The sequence below is a fragment of the Centrocercus urophasianus genome, unplaced genomic scaffold, assembly GCF_019232065.1.
Source record: "Centrocercus urophasianus isolate 14NV4802_14NV808 unplaced genomic scaffold, USGS_Curo_1.0 seq_73, whole genome shotgun sequence".
NCBI classification, from domain to species: domain Eukaryota; kingdom Metazoa; phylum Chordata; class Aves; order Galliformes; family Phasianidae; genus Centrocercus; species Centrocercus urophasianus.
The window spans coordinates 11118452-11136021 of NW_024885344.1; the positions used below are offsets into that span (position 1 = coordinate 11118452).

Here is a 17570-nt window from a genome sequence, read left to right on the forward strand (position 1 = left end):
CTTGGAGCTAAGCCAGCTGATACAGATGGGGTGTTACAAAACAGAGCCAAAAGGCAAGAGCGCAAGGAACAGAGCTATCTATAACCCAGACAAAGTTAGATGGAGTGAAGGTGGAGAAGAGGGAAAGACAGAGCGTGGCAGGCAGCCCCTGAATGATGCTGAAAGCAAGGACGCGATCAGTCGGCAACAGGATTTGGAAGTGAGCGGCTCCCACTATCCGGCAGCTAGATAAGGCTCTGTGGCTGTCAGCTTAACTCTGCTGTTTATTCCTGTGCTGTAGGGAGTTAAATAGAGCACAAGGAAAGCCTGCTGCTGGGAGTGAAAGTCACAGAGGGAGAGGGAAGGAAGCGGCAGCATCCGTGCGGTGCCCAGGGAGCCAGGTGGAAGTGACTGTGGGCAGAGCCCCTCCAGGTAAGTGCTGGCGGCTTTTCATCATCCTCACTGCTCCTGGAGATGGGAGGCTTCAGGGTGGCATTCAGGACCCAGCCATCAGCATGGGGGAGGCTGGAAGTCTCCTTGTCGAGCCTTCTCCTCCAGCAGAGATTGCTGGAAGGCAAGCCTGGCACTGTGAGTTGCTGGGGGGCTGCGGTGGGCTGGAGTGGGTTGGTTTTGGTGCTGTGAGAGGTCTGTATCTAGCTGGTGCATTCAGTAAGCGAGCGGAGCAGCCTTGCAAAATGCATGAGACCAGGCACTGAGCCTGCTTGTCTTTCTCACCAAGATGCTGATTTAAACGTTTCCCGGTGGTTTACATTCCTGTCCAGAATAAATCCATCACGGAAGCCTGAGGGAGGGCACGTGCATGGGGAGAGCGTCCCAGAGGGAGCACAGCGCCCAGCTGAAATGTAACCATGGAGGCTGTCAGAGCCTCTCAGGGGTATGAGGGGTGGTTTGCTCTGTGCCGTGGTAGAAATGCATCCATTTGAGTGATGTTGTGACTGTGGAGGGCATGTCAGAGAGCACCTGAGGTAGGGAGGGTCTGCGGTGTTCCCCTTGTTCCTGCCCGCAGCTATCCAAGAGGGAAGCAGGAGAGAAGGGGAGACCTGTTGTCAGTCACTATTGTCAGGAGAGAGTTTATGGTCTTTGGATTTCTAATTAGACTGAGCATTTTTCCTTCTTCTAATTAAGCCATAATTCCTTTCTTTTCAACACTCCCACTCAGTCTCCCCCGCCCCAGGCCCTCCCTTCCCCTCAGAGGCTCCTCAGCTCCCGCAGTCACTGCAGTGAGGTCCCCATGCTGCCCAGCCCTGCTCTAGACATCACATCCATTTTACCTTGAAACAGAAAGGACGCTGGTGGGGAAGATGCTGGGGGGGAGGGGGGGGGGAAAGGAGGAGGTGGAGGGGGAAGAAGCTGCTTGTCAGTCCCTAGCGTGCACAGGGGATGCACAGGTGGCTGCAGCCGGCACGGCAGCAAGTGGCGGGGAGCTGTCCTGGCAGTCACCTCAGCCATGCATCAGGATGACCTTGAATGTCGGGCTCACAGAGCTGCAGCAGCAGGCTGTTCGAGCACAGGCTTGTCTCTTTGGCACCTATGAGAATCAGGCCTTATTTCTGTAGTGAGAGGGGAAAGGTGAATTCTTGCTGCGCCTCCTGCAACATCCTCCATCTCTCCCCTGAAACAGGGCTGGTGCCCGAAAGGCAAAACTCTAGCTGGGGAGGGGAAAGGATAGCAATGAGTCCAGCCCTACGTCCAGTGCCAGGAACCGAATCACACCCATTCTGCTCTGCTCTCCCCATCAGGAGCGGGTGGGCAGGCTTGGAGGTCACTCTGCACCCCGGGGCCGAGCGCCAGGCTGGCTGGTGGATGTGAAGGCACACTGGAGTGGACAAAGATGCTGCCTATGAGTGCCGGCCACCGGTGGAGGAGCAGGTCCCTCATGAGGTGGCAGGAAGCTTGCCGTAAGTAATGCCTACTCAGGTACTGAGTACAATGATACTCTTTGTCAAGGGAGTGGGAAGAAAATAGGTCGCAGCAGGGTTAAGAATAGGGGAGAGGGACAGCTAAGAATGGAGATGTTTGAACTAATTCCTGATTCCTTTAGAGGCCAGGCTAGCTGGGAGGGAGAGCGAGAATCTAAAGCTGAAGATGGGCTTAAAGTGGGACAGTATGTGATGATTGCTTCTGAATTCCAGTGGGCCTGACAGGTGAGAAACAGCAAGACAGATACCACTGCACACAGATCCACCCGAACACTCCTCAGATCAGCATCCTGTAAGCTGCAGCCTCCTCGCTGTGGCAGGGCTTTGTATGTAGGCTGCCGAGCACAGTTCCCAGTTCCCCATGGCAGAAGTCATGACAGAATTTAGAAGGGAATACAGGATGCAAATGCAGAATTCTCCTACTGGGCACTGCCAGATGCAGTGAAAATCAAAGAATAAATAAAGAAAATATCTTTCAAATTGAATTGTGAAAGTTCAGCATCTGCATCTTCCCAGTGGACAGAGGCATCTGCCGCAGCACCCCTGAGTGCAGAGCAGAACTGTCAGAGTGATGTGGGGCTTCAGGGGGTGTTCCTGTTTTGCAGAGAAGCTCCTGGGGACATTAGGGAGTGCCTGTCACTGCTGCTTGCTCAGGCCCATAGTTTCCCTCCTGCTTGCCCTCCTGATTGAATTCGGGACAGCCGCTGTAAGAAGCTGAGAGAATTATTTATTTATCCAAGAAACAGGCATTTTTGTAATCCATCCTCACAGACTAGAATGCTGTATGAATTATTTACAATGAATACTACTGAATCTTGACTTAATCTGATATTCCTGGATCAGCTTTCTACCACCTACACGAGTCACCAAACACCTCACAAAGTAACTTCATCTTCACCTAACACAAAAACACATGCTGCTCATCCTACTGCAGGGCTGGAAGAGAGTTTCAGGTTCTGCCTATTGCTTCCCTCTCTTCCCTGTAAAGCTGCATTATAGCCATTTCTTGGTCTCTGCTCACATCTTAGTAGATGCATCTCTTGCAAGGACTGAAAATGAAATCAGACTTTCTCTTCTCTATGATTTTAGCACAATGCTTCCAAGGAAATGATGAAAACAGACTGAGAGGTACATTTGATGCAACCAAAGGAAGGGATGTCATCCAAAGAGATATGGACAGGTTTGAAAAGTTGGGCCCACCTGTGGGTTCTGCTGGATGGAAAGCTGGACATGAGCCAGCAGTTTGCATTTATAGCCTGGAAGGCCAAGAGTATCCTGGGCTGCATCAACAGAGGGGCAACAAGCGGGGAATGGGAGGAATTGTCCCCCTCAGCTCTACTCTTATAAGGCTCCATCTGCAGTACTGCGCCCAGGCCTGGGGCCCCCAGCACAAAAAAACATGGAGCTAATGGGTTCAGAGAAGGGCCATGAAGATGATCGAAGCGCTGGAGCACCTCTTTTATGAAAAAAAATTGAAGGAGTTGGGCTTTTTTTAGCAGCTTGAAGAAGAGAAGGCTCCAGGGAGACCTCATTGTGGCCTTCCAGTACTTGAAGGAAGGGAGACCAACTTTTTATACTGTCTGATAGCAATACAACAAGTGGGAAGTGTTTTAAACTAAAAGAGGAAAAATTTGGATTAGATATTAGGAGGAAATTTTTTACTCAGAAGGCAGTGAGGCCCTGGCACAGCTGTGGAGAAGCTGTGGGTGCCCCAAATCCCTGGAGGCAGTCAGGGCTGGGTCAGATGGGGCCCTGGGCAGCATGAGCTGCTGGGTTGCAGCCCTGCCCATGGCAGGGGTGTTGGAACGAAGCAGAATATGGATAATAACAGACTTTTTTGGCACATCTTATATGGCTGCAGAAACTTGGCATAAGTGCTTTTCCTGAACAACCACAGCCAGCTGCCTGAGATTATGTTCCTATTCACCACTGTCAGCACCCCAGAGGCAAGTGGTAAGGGGCCAGCAGTGGGTAGGTGTTTGGGGAGATAAGCCCCAAACAGAAGGCTACCTGTATAGCTTTACACAGTCTGCTTTTGCCTTTCTCAGTATACAAAGAAGCTAAGAGTTATCTCATCATCACAGCTGTCAATCTATTATTAATAGTGTACTTTTGTTAAGCATCCAGGAAAAGACAGGGTCACTCGAGTGACTCATGGCTCTCTCCCTTCCTCATTCTAGTTCTCATTCTTTTAATTCTCTTCCTACAACAAGAGAGCGATGTATTCTGAATGGAATTAAATATCACCCAGCCAGGCAGTGCCTGCACTGTGCCAGTTCACAGGCTATGATCTGCTTTCATGTCAGTATCTGCTGTTGACCCCAACTTTTGCATGATAAGAAAGCGCAGAGGTGCTCAGGGTAAAGATCTCGCTATACCTTACTGTAATGCTCTATATTTGTCATTAAAAGAGCAGGTAGGCATGGCTTGGGCTGATGTACACCCGAGATCTCAATTGTAGAGCAAAAAGAAAAATTCTTGAAGGAATTGTGAAAAGATGGATTTAAAAAAAAAAAAAAAAAAGAGCAGAGAGATTCTCTCTGAACACTCATCCCTTGGTCCTTAATAAAGTTACATAGCTTAGCATCCAAATTGCGCATTTCTCCTTAGGCTGTCAGTCCAAAAATATGCCAATTCTCACAAGGATCACCAGGAACACAAAAAGAACTGACACAGGATGACAGGATTCAAGTATGAAGGCAGCATCACTGAAAGAAGCCGCGTTGGTACATAAAATGGGCAATGGGGGCTGACTAAACTCCAGACACAGTGGCATGAGGGAAGAGAGGAGAAGCAGACCTGTCTGCAGACCTGTCCCAGACAGAGCTTCTCCTCAATCTGGGTGTCCAACAGCTACCTGGCCTGTGACAGTCTCTTCAGAATTCCCCTTGGGACAAAAAATAAAATACTTGCTGATTGTTTGATGAAAAACAGGGAACGCAGACAGGGCATAGTTTTCAACCCAGGAAAGAATAACAAGACAACAAATGCATCCATTTTTGCTACCATTCACTGCTAACGACTACCAAGCCCAAGTGACTTCTCTGAAGCAAAGTAGTAGGGCATGATGCAGAGACAAACTTATTTCAGTTTTAGTCAAATGCTCAAACTCATCACCTTAAAAAAAGCAAGGGAGCTGAATTTGCTTCCCACACTGAAGCAATTAATCTCAACTTCACAAAAGGAATTGGGATGAAGGATGCAAATGTTTTACACAGTCTGCTTAAACATAACTCCCACTCCTCTAACGACAGGAGGCACAAAGCTTGCTTTTCTGTTGCTGATGCTTCCTTGTCACAGAAAGGAGAGTTTTAAAAGTCACTGGCTCCCAGGAAGGGGTGACAACTACAGCCCTGACACTTCTCACAGGATCTGAATCCATCGCTGGAACAGGGATCCAGAACAGCTCTAAAAAATGCTATCTTGCGGAATATCCAACCTTACCTTTGAGTAGAAAGAGAGTGTGTGCTAACCCTTTTTTCTATTCTTCAATTACAAGTCTGGAATTTGTTCCTCATCTACACTTATGAGTAATTTTGGTTAGAGATGCTTGTGAGGCTGTTGCTGTGGGACTCAGAAACTGTTTTGAGAGCAGTGGCACATACAAAGTGTCTGCTGGCTTAGTGTCTCATTGTTACTTGCTAATAGCTTTCTTTGGTCATCCCTTTGTAAGTTAATCTAATTCATAAGAAAGTCTTTTTCCACAAGGCCCGCACAATGTGCTGTAGATGTGGAGAGCAAATGATAAGCTGATTTAGAGACTAACTTGGACTTGGGTCTGATGTCATAAAGACCATGACACAAACTGCAGGAGTGAAATTGAGATTTAGGTTGTTTTGTTTTGATTTTCCTTAAAAGCTTTTTATTAACCTGCTTACTTCTTTAAGAAATAGAACTTCTTAAGTATATTACACTGACTTCCCTCTCTCAGCCCTGACATTTCGAAATAGCTGTCCTTTATCAGAGGTAACCTCTCTTACAGCTCTCTGTTCCTTTCTCTTCTGAATTCTCTGGCAGCGAAGTCATCTGGTATCATTGGGGACTGGACTCAATGATCTCTAGAGGTCCCTTCCAACCCTAAAATTCTGTGACACAATGTCCTGTGAAACTGGAAGGATATTTATTTGCTTGCTAATTAAATAAAGGCTCACGAGAAACTCATGCTAGCAGGGTACAGGCCAGCAGTAGGAGGATCTGTCTGTGAGGAAGCTCCTTTTCCTTGGGGCACTGTGGTGAGGAGTACCCTTGTGAGGGCCATACTGTGGCTGTAGCTGAGTACAGAGCGGTGCTGGCTGAGGATGGGAAAGCACTGTTCTAAAACATGCATTTTCTCTTCCCTCTCCCTTGCTATCCACCTCCCAGTGCTCGGCTGCTGGCTGTCACTGTGTGCTGCAGAGTCCTTCTTTGCCTGCCCTTCCTCCTGCAAGTGTAACAGTGGTATCCTGGAAGTGGATTGTAGTGGCTTGGGCCTCTCTTCCATCCCCTCAGACATCCCCACAAACACCAGGACCTTCCTCTTTCTCAACAACAAACTCAGCATTCTGCCGGGACCAGTGTTTTCCAATCTCTCTGCCCTGCAGAGGCTGGATCTATCCAACAACTTCTTGGATCAGCTCCCACAGAACATCTTCAGCGACCTGGGGAACCTCACAGAGCTCCAGCTGAGGAACAACAGCATCCGGGCCTTGGACAAGGACCTTCTCCAGCACACGGCCCTGCTGCGCCAGCTGGATCTCTCCATTAACGGCCTGGCCCAAATACCCTCGGGCATCTTTGATGACCTGCCTGCTCTCCGCTCCCTCTCGCTCAGGTCGAACCGCTTGCAGAGCCTGGACAGGGTGACCTTTGAGCCGCTAACCAGCCTGCAGCAGCTCCAGGTTGGGGACAACCCCTGGGAATGCGACTGCAACCTGCGGGATTTCAAGCACTGGATGGAGTGGTTCTCCTATCGAGGTAGGTGCTTGCGCAGAGGGAGCGGAGCAGGCAGGTGTTAGTTTGCCATGAGAAGGGAGGAAAAGCAAGCAGACACAGCTGGCAGATCAGAACAACCTAAATTCTGGATCTTAGCCAAGGAGCAAGAGTACAGTGCGATAAAGCTGACTGACAGCATAACACTGCTGCATCTTCATAAAATAATGCTGCCAGGCTGGAGAATCCTCTGCAGCCTCAGGCTCCCTAGTTCCTCATTTTGTTTTGAATCCCTAAGATGACTTTTTTTTTCTTTGAGAGGAAAGTACTGTTCTCAAATAACTTCGAAACTTTAGGATTATAAGTTCCCCTAACCCTTTGTGCCTAAAGAAAAGAAATGCTTTTCAAACCTGAAAACAACTATCCAGGTCTTCTCCTTAGGCTGGGAGGATTTGGCTGTGAAGCATTGGGTCTGCTTTCAGCAGAAGAACCATGGGAACAGTGTTGTTTTGGAAAATATTACAACTAATACTGGCAAATCCAAAGACTTGACTTAATATGTCAGTCCCTAAATCATTATTTCAAAATCAGTGTTTTTTGACAAGTTTGTATTTACAGCTTATCCTTGGAGGCTAGAAAGGTCTGTATCACGCTGCAGGAATTCTGAAGGATAATTTCAGGACCTGCGACTCACAGTAAAATGGCACATCTTACAGGATTGAAGGCCTGACCTGTCAGTGCAGCCAATGAGCAGGAAAGGGTCTCAAATCATGTGGATAGCAGCAGTCAGCTGTCACATCCCTGCTGATCACAGCCATGCTGCAAAGAGATTATCTATGCCTATGGCTAGACTGCAGTCTGAACTATGCATTTGTGTGAGCAGAATCAAACAAGCATATGAGTGCCACTTTTCTCTTTTTTTTTTTTGTTTTGTTTGACTGTCATATTACACAGTCCATAAAAAGCACACAGAGATTTTGGTTTGGTTGTTGTTGTTGTTGTTGTTTTTCCCCCCAAAAGAAATTGCCCAAACTCACTCAAGCATTTGTTTCAACATCTGTCACTATTTCCATAAGAGGGGGATGTATTAGCTGTTAGAAGATGGTACTGTGAATCTGTTATTTTGAGAAGATAGAGCCTGGCCCTGTCTTTTTCTTTAATTTCCCCCTTTCTAAAATGATTCTGCTGACATTTATATAACTCAGTATAAAGCATGAGACTGACTTAATAGATGGTTTCAGAGGGCTTTCACATCTTGGTCTTAAAGATGCCTACACAGATATCAAGCATCATGAGCCCTACTGTCAAATTCCATCTAGGTAGAAGTATCCTGCCATGGTTCAAGCCATTCCCTTGATGGAGGCCTACGGCATGCAAAACATCTCTAAATCAATCAGAACAATCATTTTAAAGGATATCAACCTGCCTGGTGCATGGAGGTGCAGCCATTGCTGCTGCTCTCCACCCTTCAGAAGGCTGCAGATCTGGTAGCATTTGGAGGCCTGCAGCTCATCTTGACTTCAGCCTTAGCCCTGAACTCTAAATACATACTGTGCAAGACTGTGGCTGCATTTTGGGATAGGGAGAAGATCTCTGAATATTCTGTTTACTCACTAATGCATTCATACATGAGGGACTGGATTGTATTTAAGATGAGAGGTACTGACCTTAAGTTGGGCCAGGCAAGTTTCAGGTTGGATATTAGGAAAAATTTCTTCTCAAAAAGAGTGGTGAGGGATTGGCACAGGCTGCCGAGGGAGGTGGTGGTTTCACTCCCCCTGGAGGTGTTCAAGAACCGTGTGGATGTGGCACTGAGGGATGTGGTCAGTGGGCATGGTGGGGATGGGCTGATGGTTGGACTAGATGATCTTAATGATCTTTTCCAACCTTAATGATTCTGTGATTCTGTATGGCCTCAAAGCTATACTGAAGCAGTCCTCCACTAGAAAACCATCATGCTGCTGCACTTGACTTCTGCAGGACAAATCCTTTTCAGGTGTGAATGGAGACATAGGAACTTTATCTCACCTGAGGATCTAGTTCCGTTGTCCATAAATGCTATGCCATAGCTCTGCATCAGGATGAAGCTGTGGTTCACTCCTGTTATCTCTGTTGGGACAGGTGGGAAAATCGACCAGCTGGCATGCACCCTGCCCAAGGAGCTGAAAGGGAAGGATATGCGAATGGTGCCCATGGAGATGTTTAACTACTGCTCACAGCTGGATGATGAAAACAGCTCCACTGTGCTGGACAATACTGGCCCACCCTGCACAAAAGGAAGCCCGACTCCCTCCAAAACTAAATCGGGCCCAGAACCAGAAGTGGAGCCCAGCGTGGGATGCCCTCAGAAACAGCGATACCGGCCTGTGAGCGTACGCCGGGCTATTGGCACTGTGATCATTGCAGGGGTGGTTTGTGGCATTGTTTGCATCATGATGGTGGTGGCGGCCGCTTATGGCTGCATCTACGCCTCCCTCATGGCCAAGTATCACCGGGAGCTGAAGAAGAGGCAACCGCTCATGGGTGACACAGAGGGTGAACATGAAGAGCAAAAACAAATCTCTTCTGTGGCGTGAGACTCTTCTAGGAAGGAAGGGACAGCAATGAACAAAGGTACCTGAGAGCAGTCAAGCAAGCATGGGGTCCTCCCAAAATACATCTTCCCAGACAGAAAGACAGACTGTGCTATTGTTCCACTCACCCAAGCAGTGCAACATGCTTCTGGGGAGTCAGGGCATCTGACTATAATTTCTGTTCTTCTGCCCCGGGCCCATTTGTGCCCTTTCACCCTTGGGCCCAGACAAATAAAGTAGAGTCAGACCTCGAGTGCTTGCTGTGCCTCATGCCCACGCACAGATCTCCCCTCGCATGCCTGCTGTGGAGACAGCTGGCACTTTCTGGGAACCTGTGTCATCCTCTCAGCCTCAGTCCTGAGTTGTTTTGTATCCCACCAAGAGCTGTCTGGAAACAGAGAGAGCAGCTCTATGAAAGTCTGTGGGAGGAGCAGGACCAGAAGTGTCCACACCTCACTGGAAGGGTCACTGCTGCGCTGTGACTGTAACTTGCTGCCCACAGTGTGCCCAAGAGCACATCAGAAGGGATCAAGGGTCCCTTGGGGGTGACAACAGTCAGAGAGAGGCTTCGTTTCTCACTTTTAAAGGTGGAAAAATACCTAAATCACTCTAACACGATGCCAGAGAGCACAAAGATCCTCTTCTTGCTCCCAGCCAGCACCCAATCTGCCAGTTGCCTCATCATCCATTATAGGTGCACAGAGAGAGAGCCATCCCCCTGTACATGCTTCCTGACTCACTGTGATCCGAATGCACACACATGGTCTGTTCAGCTCCATACAAGCAGACACTATGTCTGCGTATCCAGAGTCCCATTTGCACATACTGATCTGCCCTGTGCATGCAGCCATGAATCCATCTAGCCACTGCAGCTTAGTCTTATTGTAACAGTGTGCAGTATCTTCTGCTTTGGACAAAATGCACAAAGTCTGCCACTAAGGAGCTAACACTAACTTCTCAGCCACAGTAGGGAGCTGGTGAAAATGGGGAGAAGAGGACAGAGAGGTAGAGTTATTAAGGTTACAGCATGAGTCAGTGGAAACAAACGCAGAGCATGAAAAATAAGGAAGTTCTGTTACTCATTTTATGTATTCTCTGATAGATGGAGAAAGCAAAGATATGAAGCCTCCATTTGGAAATGTCTGGTAGACAGAGCAGATGTGGGCCATCAGGAAGTGGAGAACATGGATTACCAGTCCAGGCAGTATGATTGCTGCTATGGGTCGTGTGGGCTGAAGGGGAGAAAAAGAAACAACCTGAGAGCTGACATTACTAGAAGAGGGAAGAGCACAGTGCACAAAGCAGGGCAATGTGTCTGGGCAACTGGAGAGAGGGGCACAACTCTGGAGGGTCTTAAGGTAAAGGCTCAAATCTAGACCATAGTGTGGCACAGGTGGGAGAGCCTGAAAAGGAGTTGGCATGGCGTACAGCATAGCCCACATATTCTCACCTCACCATCACCATTGTGCTCACTGACAGCTACAGCTGCGTGAGCATGCCCATACACAACTGCACTCACTGCTGCTCTCATGCAGAGTGTCTTCCCCCAACCAGATTTTAAAGCCCTCAGACTGCAGTGCCTCTTATTAGTCTCAGCTCTTTTCAAACTGACAGGGAAGGAAAAAAAAAAAAAAAAAAAAAAGTGAGAGAGGAAAAAATGAAGGAAACTCAACATAAGGACTCATTTTGTATTGCTGGAAGTGGATAAAATGCTGTCTCCAGGGGAGAGCGCACATTGCCATGGTAACCTGTTCTAACCCATCACAGTGGGTATTCCTGGGCTAGGAAGATGACACCAGAGGTCGTGAATCCACAGTGCCTGTGGATGGTGTGATCCTTGCCATGAGGAAACAAGCTGGCAGTGAGCCCAGCTTGGCAGGGTACTTTGCGAGTCACCCTTGTTCAAAGGCCAGCAGGCACTGCAGGTGGCACTGCCAGGGCACCTCACCTCTCCCTCCTGCTCCAGCTGGATCCCGAAGCCTTCAGACATCTCACAGCCCTCCTGCTCGCTGCTGCTAGGTCCCCATGGGAGTGATGCATACCAACTCCTACCCCCTCCTGATCCCAGACAGGTTGTAGTGACCCATGGGCATGCAATGACAAGTCTTCAATAAAAGCCTGGATTTGCAAAATTCCTTCTGGTCTACCAGGGACACCATAAGCAAAGAGACAGGATGCTCTGGACTGTGTTAAGCATGATACAGGGCTGCATGGGACAGACGAGGATGTTCTCCAGGAAGCAGAAGACCAGGCTACCCTGGAAGAAGGACTGGGAGAAAACTGTCCACCCACCAGCGTGGGCACACATCGCACTCCCACTCTCAGCACACTGCTCGTGAGGAAGATGAGGAGGAGGAGGGAGGCTGGCAAAATGTGAGGAGGAAGGACTCTTCTCCCATGCACACTGTACAGCCACACAAACCATCCCATCTGCTGCAACCATAGCCCGCTCTGAAGGGCAGAACTGGTGCACTGCAGACTCCTTATGTGTGTTACTGCTGCTCCACATTCCCAGCAAGCCGGGACTAGACTCTGCCTGCTGAATCCAAATCCCCCCCAATCTCCCTCTCAGGGGAACTTCTCCCTTTACCATACTGGACTCCGCAATCATACTTGAAATGGGACTTGAGTCAGAGCGGTATATTTATAGATCTATATTTTACTTGCATCAAATAACGGTGAAACATTGCACAAAACCAATGGGATCCATATATGTGTGTTTGTGTGTGTGTGTGTGTGTGTGTGAGAGAGAGAGAGAGAGAGAGAGAGCAAGAGAGAGAATGAAATTGTTTTTAGAGGGATAGACTAGAGACAAATTGAGTAGGAGGGAGGCAGGGGCTGGGGAAGGAGGAAATCCTCCTTTCTCTGCACCTTCCCTGTGAGCTCCTCCTGTCCCAACAAATTTTAATTTGTTGCTAATAACATTTTCTATATTTCGTGTTGTGGGCTGATGATGACTTTGCCCATCCTTTCCTCTTTGTTTTCAGTTATAAGGCAGAAACTCTGGATTCATCTCAACCCTAGACAAGGGACCGCTGTGTTTAGAAATCCACCAAGGAGAAAGACAGGAAAGGGGAGAAAAGAATGTTGCTGAGAAACATGAAGGCTGAATGCTATGGGGAGTCCCACTGGAAAGCAAATATCGTACTTGGAAGGACAAGGACCCGTCCTCTTTCATGCAGAGCAGAGTAATGGGATTCACTGGGAAATTACCTCCTTGTACCACTGGCAAACAGGCTCTTACTCTTTCCAAGCACACCTGGAAAGGCCTCGCACTGTCAGCAAGCATCTCTAGGGAACACAGTGTCTGACAGGGTCAGAAATTATGCTCTCCTGCAGGATGCCAGGCACACAATGAGCCCCAGTGCTCCCTGTAAGCCCAGGAAATGTGTTCCTCTGGTGTGTGGAGTGGGGGCTCCTGCAGGCATGGGGGAACATCAGTAAATGCACTCTTTGCTGCAGGCAGGGGTACCAATGCCAAGAGCAGGTACCTGCCCTCAGGAAATGGTCTTCTGAGGCAGGCATGCTTTCCTTATGGGCTGGCAGGCCCACCAAAAACATCACCCCTGCTCCCTGCAGCCCCCTGGCCTCACACACCCACCTGTGGTACAGGCAGGCACATTTCTTGCAGGGAACAGATGGCACTTGTAATTTCTTTTTCTTTTTGTTACTGTTTGAGGGAGAGCAACAAGATTTTCTAAAATGACTGAATGGAGGTTTCTTTGGCATGAGACAGAAAATTTTTAAAGGTATATTATATTTCTGGCTTGTTGTTACAGAAGAATAATAAAGAATGTATTTTCCTATGCTCCTTCTTGTTTAAATGAGATCTCTGATAGCAACTTTCCCCCTCCTCTTTTCACCAATAAGGAAAACACTGCAGGGATGCAATCAGCTAAACAAAAAAGCCTCTGAATTTCCCTACTGGCATATACTTCCCTATAAATACTGTTTGAACTTGGAGTGATCATGCACATACATGCACACATACAAATGCTATGAGCATAAGCCCTTGGCAAGCATCTGTCTGCAGTCAGGGTGAGGCTGGAGGTCTGAACACGCAGGCAGTCAAGGTGAGACCCTGGATCTGGAAACAAACAGAGGCAGCTCCAGGGACACAGCCAGGCAAGGGCGATTGTATAACAAGGATAAGATACTGTGGCAATCAGCTCATTACATAAAAGTAGAAAGGGCCAAATTAATCCCTAGTGTAAGAACGCAGAAGCCAATGGATTTATATTCAGGTCAATTTTGATTCCAAAACCCTTTTTTTTTTTTTTTTTTTTTTTTAAATTAGAGCATAACATTCAATGAAACTTACTGTAACAAGCAGTGAGCTATGGGTTGCTGCATCTCCAGATTTCTGCCTCTCCTGAGCAAGGTTATTTTAAAATGAATGGAAATCTCTATCTAATCCTATTGCACCCCCAAGTACACAAGCTGTCACCCTCGGAGCTAGATGAGTCTCTCCACCAGCTGTTCACTAGCGAGGCTTATCACACGCAGCTAAGATGTTTAAATTCTCCACTCCCAGCACTACCTATACACAGTTCATCACATACTCTCTCCATGAGAAACAGCTAATTGTGCAGCACGTGGAATCACAAGGAGTGTTAAACCCCACCACAAGCAAACCCTTCTGCCACTATACTGGCACTGTTATACTCAGTCATACTGTTAGGCTCAGTCTGACCTTCAAAGAGAAACTGTAAGTATCAAGGTAACAAGGTAACAGCCAAGGCATCTCTTCTGCTGAAAAGGTATGTGCTGTGAGAGAGTCACCACTGTTGTTCAACACTGGTGTGTCCATGACGCATAGTTTAATCTAATTTTGCCATGTAGGTACAGGAGCAACAGAGGTACAACTAAGCAGTTCATATAATAATCAGAAATGTAGAACTGAAAATAAAGCAAAGCCAACACACTCATCTGATGACTCTCAGCTCTTTTGGTTCATAGATCACCTGGGAGCAGCCTATGATTTTCTGCAATTTGATTATCTTTTGTTTGGCAAATGTATTTGCTCCCTATACGTACCTATTCACACAGACATATAATTCTATATATATTAACATGTAATTTTGCATATGCCTATATAAAATACAATGCCTCCTCAGTATCTTGTTCATGGGCAGCTCACTCTGCAGCCTTGCAGAGCACTTGTTGGTACTGATAGGGAGCACAGGTCAGAAGATCACTTTCCATGTTCTTATTAGATAAGTGCAAGTCCTAGCATGCTATTTCTAAGGACCAAAAAGCCCTTTCTGAGAATACTGTGTGACACAAAGAATAAGCATTCCTTGAAGAGTACAGTTACAGAACAGGGTGAAAGCGAATAAAATATTTCCTGTGTCATTCTGGGAAGCTTCCAACAACAGCAGCAGCCCTAGAAAGGCGGGGACAAGGCAGCATCCTCACAGCATTTCTCCTTTAAGACGGTGGGAGAGAAGCAACCAAGGGGCCAGACCTCTCCTTCCTACAGTTGCACTGTGCTGCAGCCAGGCAGAGGCCATGTGTAGGGCACCTGGAGAAAGCAAAGCATGCCTCTCAGAATAACAACATGTCTTGTGTGGAGCTTCTGAGCCAGGACAACAACGTGCCGCCCTTTGCTCGGAGCACTAGGTCCAGATCTGGCCCTTCGTGTTTGTTTTTTCTGTGTTCTAACTCGGGAATAGACTTGCTTGTTAAGAACATCTGCAGAAAGTGAACATGTAAAGGGCACAGAAAGAGTGGCAAATGCAGGTATTTCATTTGAGAAAAAACGCATGGACTATACACTGAGATATTCACCCAGCTCTGCATAAAGCTCAAGGGAAATATCCAGAGTAACAGCAATGCTTTGCATTTCTATAGTGCTTGCCTTTGGCAGCTCTCTGGGAGCTTGCAAGCATTAATGAATTCACAGAGGCAGAGATTCAGAGAGTATAAAGGCCAGAAGGGACTTTAGATCATCCAGTCTGACCTTCTGCGTATTGCACGCTATGGGAAAGTGTGTAGGAAAGAACCACAAACATTATTTGAGGGTGGCAGAAAATGCCTTTCTGTGAAAAGGCTTAAAGAGCTCAATCTGTTTAGCTTATGAAAAAGAAAATAAAGAAGTTATCCTGTAGAAAGTCCAACAGTGTGTTTGCATGCAGCTAAGGTGAATTTTCCAGAAAGGCAAACCTTTGATTTGAAAATATTCAAGAGATGACAAAATCTCCTTGCTTCCTTTGGTACCTTACCAGAGCAACTATTCACACTCACTATTAGTGTTCATACTTAATATCTTATTTGAATCTGCTTGAATTTAGTTTCCCATCATAGGTTTTTGTTATGCTTCTCCCCGGTAGATCAAAAATCAACCTTTTTGTAACCAGTATCTCTTACTTTGAAGGTACTTTATACACTAATCACATCATCTCTCAGTCTTTTTTCTTTGGTAAGTTAAATAGATTTTCATTAAGTTCATTTTTGTGATAAAGCACTTCCTCTGATTTGGAACAATGCCATAGACATGTGTTGCATTCTTTTCCATTTTTCCTCCTTGTAGAAGCACACTCCTCACAATCCGTCAAAATCTTTGCCCTGCACTGTCAGCAATGCCTAGCTTTTGCCATACAATAGTAAATATCACCTTTCCCTACACCTGCCCATGTCTCACAATGTGCCTGCTAGGCTATGAGGGCATTATTCTTACTTAGAGATGCATGCAGATGGAAGAGATACTGCAAAACCCTTAAATCATTTTGAGGAAGCTGGTTAACAGGAGACTGGTTCTGATCCCCTCTACAACCACCATTGCTGTAACACTGCTTTCCCAGATTTCAGACAAGATTCTCCACATTGAAGTGATTCCTGGTAAAAGAAAATCATTTACTTAAATCTGATGTTGCCTCTCCAGCAGTTGCAACTTTCTAATTTGCTTCTGGTCTCATACAGTATCTCTCAGATCTCTCCCCAGAACATAATGCATTGGTTCCCATCACTCCTCCTCTCTCCCTGATTATCGCTCTCTTCTGACTGTTCACCCCCTTTCAGCGACTGCTTCTGACCAGCTGCTTTTCAGATCCTCCCTTCTCTGATCTCCTCAAACTGTCACTTCTCAGTTGCCACAAGCATGCCAGCCCCCACATCCCCATCTGCTTTTTAAAGGATCATTATCATAAGCAGGGGCTTCTCTGCTCACTCCTCTTTACTCCACGAATATCCAAATCAATCCAGAGAAACTATCTTGGCCAGCCTTGCGGCCTTCCAGGTGCACCACCACCTTCTGGCAGATTTTTCAAACTTCAGCTTAAAACCATGTGACTTTTTACCTCAGATTATGGCTGGAAAGATGTTCTAAAACTGCATTAGCCTAATGGCTAGAAACCCTTCTTTAGTTTTTCACCCTAAATATCTTCATAGCCTCACTATACGATGTTGTTTTCATATTAGCAATGTCCTTGAGATTGTTTCCCCCAGGATGCACTTATTACAGCAATCCTATCTGCTGAAGACACGATCCTTTCAATTCTCTCAGGATATGTTTATCAACTCATTCTGAACTGTAGAATCACAGAATTGTTTGAGTTGGAAGGGACTCTTAGAGGCCATCTGGTCCAATCCCCCTGCAATGAACAGGGACACCCACAGGTAGATCAGGTTGCTCAGAGCCCCATCCAGCCTGACATTGGGTGTCTGCAGGGATGGGGCACCCACCACCTCTCTGGGCAATTTCTTCCAGTGCTTCACCATCCTGACTGTAAAAAACTTTCTCCTTGTATCCAATTTAATTTCCCCCCCTCATGTTTGAAACCATTTCCCCTTGTCCTATCACAGTAGATCCTACTAAAGAGTCTGTTCCCTTCTTTCTTATAAACTCCTTTAGATACTGAAAGGAAGAATTAAAAAAAAAAAAAAAAATCCTTAATTTGGTAAATAGATCCTGTGAACTTTTGAGAACTAAAGGTTGATGAAGAATGGGGTGGAGCAGAGGAGGATGTGGCTGAGGCATGACCAGAGCTGTTGGGTACCACTAAGTATGCCTGGTTGCCTTTCAGCAAGGATTTCAGGGTTGGACTCGGTAGGCATAGATTCCCTGAATTTTATTTAGGTATCAGAGGGCAATACAGTCTACACTGAGGATCCTTGCTCAGATGTGGCAAAACAGACCCAGCAGCTTCCAGAAGACAAGGGCTGCCTCTAG

The 17570-nt window shown here is 46.9% G+C and overlaps 2 protein-coding genes across 2 annotated transcripts in view; one reads left to right on the forward strand and one right to left on the reverse strand.

Annotated features, from left to right (window-relative positions):
- Positions 1-17570, reverse strand: part of CACNA2D4 (calcium voltage-gated channel auxiliary subunit alpha2delta 4) — a 113619-nt gene that overhangs the window by 31660 nt on the left and 64389 nt on the right. The gene's annotated exons all lie outside the window — the stretch shown is intronic.
- LRTM2 (leucine rich repeats and transmembrane domains 2) lies at positions 153-9653 on the forward strand. Its single transcript, XM_042837871.1, has 5 exons — positions 153-199; positions 281-411; positions 1740-1898; positions 6282-6872; positions 8949-9653. The coding sequence occupies exons 1-5, from the start codon at positions 153-155 to the stop codon at positions 9401-9403; spliced, it is 1383 nt and encodes a 460-aa protein (XP_042693805.1). The 3' UTR covers positions 9404-9653.